The sequence below is a fragment of the Pteropus alecto genome, unplaced genomic scaffold (assembly GCF_000325575.1).
Source record: "Pteropus alecto unplaced genomic scaffold, ASM32557v1 scaffold96, whole genome shotgun sequence".
Lineage (NCBI taxonomy): Eukaryota > Metazoa > Chordata > Mammalia > Chiroptera > Pteropodidae > Pteropus > Pteropus alecto.
In genome coordinates, this window is record NW_006438979.1 from 1,059,353 (window position 1) to 1,065,077 (window position 5,725).

The 5,725-nt window shown below is 60.2% G+C and overlaps 1 protein-coding gene across 1 annotated transcript in view; it reads left to right on the forward strand.

Moving 5' to 3' along the window:
* The window catches only part of ASMTL (acetylserotonin O-methyltransferase like), an 18,108-nt gene continuing 12,383 nt past the window's right edge, over positions 1–5,725 (forward strand). The window contains exons 1-5 of the mRNA XM_025049761.1: positions 1–230; positions 1,366–1,497; positions 2,352–2,399; positions 3,968–4,032; positions 4,561–4,622. Of these exons, the coding sequence (XP_024905529.1) occupies positions 141–230; positions 1,366–1,497; positions 2,352–2,399; positions 3,968–4,032; positions 4,561–4,622 (397 nt within the window). The 5' untranslated portion in view covers positions 1–140. The remainder of the gene's footprint in view (positions 231–1,365; positions 1,498–2,351; positions 2,400–3,967; positions 4,033–4,560; positions 4,623–5,725) is intronic.

The following is a 5,725-nucleotide window of genomic DNA, read 5'->3' on the forward strand; positions in this document are numbered from 1 at the left end:
TGGCCTCCTGCGGGCGGGGCCTTCCGGGCCGCAATGTTGCCGAGCTCGGTTTGCAAGTCTCCGGGCTCCGCGGACAGTTTGCTGGGCCCGGTGCAATCTAGCCGAGGCAACATTGCCGAGAGGCGGAGTCGGGCCGGACGATGATGTACCCGGTGATCCAGAGACTGCTGCACAAGCGCGTGGTGTTGGCCAGCGCTTCCCCGCGCCGCCAGCAGATCCTTAGCAACGCGGTGAGCGGCAGGGGCCGGGGCGGGCCGGGGCTGCGGCCAGCCTCCAGGACGGCCTTGGGTCCTGGGCTGGGGTCTGTAGCCGGGCTGCTACAGTAGCTGGGCTGCTGTGTCCAGGTTGGGCCTGGGGCCTGGTGATAGGAGGGTGGAGGGGACTACAACTGAGGCCTAGTGACCAGAGGACCTAGTGACCCTGAGGCCTGTTGACGGGATGGGGACTCCGTGACTGGGGGCCTGGGCCCAGGGACCTTGGGACCTGTGACCAGCGGCCTTCTGTTCCTGGGGCCCAGTGACTGCAGAGAAGGCCCTTAGAAGGGGGTGGCCAAGGTTTGCCAGCTGTGCCCAGGGATCCTGGGGCCTGTGACCAAGGATGGAGTCACTGGGGACTGGGGTCTGCCAGGCAGGGTCTGGGGAGCGGGGGCCAGGGTGTGCAGGCTCGGGTCTAGTGACAGGATCTGAGGGCCAAGGCTCGGGGCCTCGTGACCTGCTCTGCTGGGTTGTGCGGGGCTGCCAGGCCAAGCCAGGTCAGTAGGCCTGAGCCCATCTGTCCAGGAGCTGGCAGGCTGTAGGGACAGAGCCCGTGGCCACATTCAGGGATAAAACTGCCCTGCGCTGAAGGCCCACACGCCTGACCCTGGGACAGGAGTCCCTCCATGTCCAGCCTCCCGTAGGGACTGTCTTGCCTGTTTGTGGCGTTAGGGGACCAAGAGGCCTGAGACACGGAGACAGACGAGGGAACCAGGCATATTTCTCCCTCACGCAGCGCGGTTTTTTTTTTTTTTTTTGCAGTTCTTGAGGGCATTATATTTTTGGTCGCTCGAGCCCTGTGGGGTGAGGCATCGGCTTTGGGTTGCTCTGGGAGCCCTTTGACCTTGGGGATCTGTGTGCCCAGCACCTCGGTCAGTTCTGGCTCCTTGGCCCTTGTGTGTATGATGTGCAGCAGATGTCCCCGCTCGGGGCCCGCCAGCCCTGGGCAGCGCAGCTGTGCGCTCTGGGTGAAAATTCAGGGGACAGTGCAGAGTCGGGAAGGGGGACCGCGCACGGCGAAGGCCACACTCATCGTACCCTTGCACGTGCTGGTCCGTGTTGCATTTTCCTGACAAACCAACGGGACTCCTCCCCACTTCTCTTGTTCCAGGGTCTCAAGTTCGAGGTGGTTCCTTCCCAGTTTAAAGAGACGCTCAGGAAAGCCTCGTTCCCCACCCCCTACGCGTATGCCGTGGAGACGGCCAAGCAGAAGGCCCTGGAGGTGGCCCGCAGGATGCACCAGGCAAGGAAGGGGCTTCTGCTTCTGCTGTCTTGGGCTCTCTCGCTGGGAGGGGTTTGCAGGTTTCTGATAGACGCGCTATGAGTAGCTGACCTTTCCGACGTGTGAGGACTGAGGACGGGACCTCATTTATCACGGAGTGTTACTGCGAAGTACACTGTTACAAGCGTGGAATAGCACCACTTGTGCGATGGAGCTTAGCTGTCGCTTGGACACAATGTAACGTTATTGTAGTTAATATAACGGTATCATTTCTCGTAAAGATTCAGGATAGCTTATCTATTACTCTGTGACTCTTTACTGTTATAATTAATATAATGGTATCATTTACAACAAAGAATTAAGGTAGCTTATCTATTACTGTGTTACTTTATAACATACTATCGAATCGATATAATAGCATCATTTACTTGGTATAGTTTATGAGTTACTTTGTTAATACGTAATATACCGTGGCGATTAATGCAACAGTATCATTTATTATATAGAACTAACGTAGCTTAGCTTCCCTATACCGTGTGTTACAAGGACTTCCTATTGCCATTCGCACGGTAAGTGCATTGTAGTTACTGCTGTGAAGAGCTCCGGTATAAATAAGTGAACACTGGCAGATTGGTTATCGGCAGTGGAAGATTAGTATTTAAGAACAACCCAAGTTCACGGTTGTGTACAGACTTCAGGTGACAGGTGACCGTGTAAGAGTCACACTGCTGTCTTTGCCCGGCACAGGGAAGAGACACGGGTCTTGCTTTTTGCTGTAAGCCTGGCTCTCTGCCCGTGATGCCGTTTCACGTGCATCAGGACAGAATGTTCGTGTGACGGTGTCGCCGCGAAAGCTGGGTTTCGGTTTCTTGCAGAAAGACCTCTGGGCCCCCGACATCGTCATCGGAGCAGACACCATCGTGGTGAGTCCGGCCTCTGGTTTGGTTTGCACATCCTTGGTGACTAAGGTCAAGTGTGAGCAGAGCTGTGCGGTAGCCTCTGTCCCGGGTCCCTCTCCACGCTTCTGGGGGCTGCTGGCGGTCCGTGGCGTCCCTGGGCTTGTGGCTGCGTCACCTCAGGGTCTGGCTTTGTCCCCACGAGTCTTTCTCTCTGTGTGGCGGTCTCTGTCCGAATCTTTCTCTTCTTGTGAGCACAGCACCTGTAACGACAGAGGGCCCAGCCAACTGCAGTAGGACCTCGTGGTAAATTCGACGACATCTGCAGACGCCCTGTTTGCAAACACTGGGGCAGCAGCCTCACAGGCCTTCTGGGGGACACAGCTCTGCCGCAGACAGGGATTTGGGCCACCGAGAGTGGTTTTGTCCTGGGAGGTCACGGGAATCGGTCGTCACCAAAGTCCTGCTGGCGACAGCCCTCTGTCCTCACGCACGACTTGCCTGCTGGCCTTGGTACCAAGCCGGCAGCACGGTCTACAGGCGAGGGGCTGCCCCCGTGAGCCGGGACACTGTCCAGGCTCAGAATATGCCGGTGGCGCGATCCTGGGGTACGCCTCGCTCCCGCGTGGTCCTCACGGCCCTGTTCACTGCTTGTGCTAAGGCCGTCTCTGTGCGGAAGCTGAAGCCGGGATACACGATGCGGCCTCGAAAGGCTCGGCGTGGAATCGCTGTCTCGTGCAGCATGTCCACCGCCTCGGGCTGCACTGCGTCCCATGAAAGCCACACGTGGAAGTCCCCAGCCCCGGGAGCTCCGAACATGCTAGATGTGGAGATGGGGCTTTACGGGGGAGGTGAAGGTGCCATGAGGTCTCCAGGGTGGACCCTGGTCCCATAGGACTGTGTCCTTATAAGAAGAGGGGACGAGGACACAGACACACACAGAGGGACGACCATGTGAGCACACAGGGACGGGACGGCGTCCACACGCCCAGGAGAGAGGCCCCAGGAGGGACCCGCCCTGTCCACACCTACATCTCAGATGTCCAGCGTCCAGGACGGGGACAAATCAATGTCTGTGTTTTAAGCTACCAAGTCTGGGGTCCTTTAAGGCTGCCTGAGCAGCGTCATCCACCGACTGTTACGTGTACGCCTCAGATAATGAAAAATGTGTGTTCCCAGACCGACGGAAAACAAGCTGTTCGTTGCCGAAGGGGAGGGGCTTGGGGTGGAGAAAAATATATACCTGTCTGCAAACAAAACCTCGTCCACACGCGTTCACAGCAGCAGTTTACAACAGCCAAGACGAGAGAAACCTCAGGTGCACATCAACTACTAAGTAGATGAGCAGAACACGCCCCACCCCCACAGTGGAATATTAGGCAGCCAGGAAGAGGGGGAGGTGCTGATCTGTGCTACAATGTGGATGGACCTCGGACACACGATGCTCAGTGACAGACGCAGACACGGAAGGTCCCATTGACGTGAAACGTCCAGAACGGGCACGTCCACAGGCAGGAAGTGGCTGGGCAGTAGCTGGAGTGGGGGCGGGGTGGGGGTGACCGCTCAGGGCCTCTGCCCTCCCGGTTTTCTCACAGGCGATCGAGGGGCTGATTCTGGAGAAGCCTGTGGACAGGCAGGATGCCTACAGCATGCTGTCCAGGTGGGCGCCGTGGGGACCGGCCCCGTGTCAGGCCAAGCCCTGGGTGCGGGGAGGGGCCGCGGGTCCTCGTGGGTTCAGGGCACGACATCACGGGTCTCCTGCCCCCTCCTTGCCCTGCACACCCGTGTCCACGGACAGGCTTACACAGCCCCGCACACGGGGAGGTGGGCCTGGCCCCAATGACACCCCAGAAACAGCCAGCAGAGAGCTGCCCCGTCGGGGTCCTCTCGGCCCAGCCAGGGCCCCTGTGGGGTCTGTGTGCTCCCCGACATTCCGTGCTGTACACACACCCCCCGGGGTCCCTCCTGCTCCGAGACACCTGAGCCTCAGCCTCGCCCTGCACCCCCGGCCTCTCGGAAGCTTTCCCTGGAGACGCAGTAGCCGGCTGGTGGGGTGAAGGGGGTGCACGAGTATCTGGGGAGCGAGGACCGAGCCTGCGGCCGGGCGTCCCCCGTTGCTGGCGGGGCCGTGCTTCGAGGCGGGCTCCCTCCCGCCTGAGACGTGCCGCGTGTGTGCCGTGTGTTGCAGGCTGAACGGGAAGGAGCACAGTGTGTTCACAGGTGTCGCCATCGTCCGCTGCTTCAGCCAAGGTGCCCAGAGCCGCCGCCTCCCCGGGGTCGGGGAGTGGGGGGTCCCGGGCGCTCTCAGGGGGCAGGTCGGGGTCACTCTCCCTACAGCGCATGCCTCCCGTCCTGTCCGGGACAGTCGGGGTGACGTGCAGGTCTCGGGGTTTCCCTCTGAGAGCTCGGCGCAGTGTTCCCCAGGGTAGGGGGGCCGTGTTGGGGTGGGGATCATGCGTAAGACCTCACCGGACACCAGCCTCCCATTTCCCCTGAGGTCTTCGGTCTGGAGGTGGGGGCGGTGGGCCCACACGGGCGTGCACCAGTCACGCTGCGGTGACGAAAAGCTTAAAAATCTAAAAAAACCCCAAGGAATTATTGTTAGAGCTCCTTTGAACAGCACTGAGGTTGGGGGTCAACACGACACAAACCCCATGCTCCTGGCCCTGGGCCGCCTGACCACGTGCCTCTGGGGGGCAGCCACCTGTCTGCTTGTCAGTGATGGGGACACCTCAGCCTGCCCGTCCATCTCGGGCCCTTTGGGTGACAGCAGTCAGTGACAGATGGCGTCTGATGCTCGCCTGGGGGCTAAAACCACAGACAAGCATCCTCCCCAGGCCTGGGGACCAGCAGTGGGACATCCAGGTGTCCCAGGGCCTCGCTCCCTCCGGAGGCTCTGGGGGAGGGTGGTTGTTGCTTCTCCCAGTGTCCGGGGACCCCGGGCGCCCCTGGGCTGGTGGCCGTGTCCCTCCCACCTCCGCGTCCTTCTGCACACGCCTTCTCCTCTTCTGTCTCTGATAAGGTCACTGTCACTGGGTCCAGGGCCACCTCCTCCAGGGGGACTCATCTCAGGCCCTTCACTTGGTCCCGTCCTGTTCCCAGTCTCCAAGGGAAATGAGTTTTAGGGGGTGCCGTTCGCCCATAGGATACCCGGTGTTGGGGACTTTCCTTGGTGACCCCGACCCGTAGCCGCCGTGCCTGTGGCTTCTCCAGCCCTATGGCTGAGGCCTGTGGGGCCACAAGTCACGGCCCTCCGAGCCGCTGGCGTGTCCGCGGTTTCTGTCATGCTATCCGTCCCTCGTCCTTCGTGTAAAACAACCTCCCCCCCCACTTTTACCGGTAAGTACCCGGGT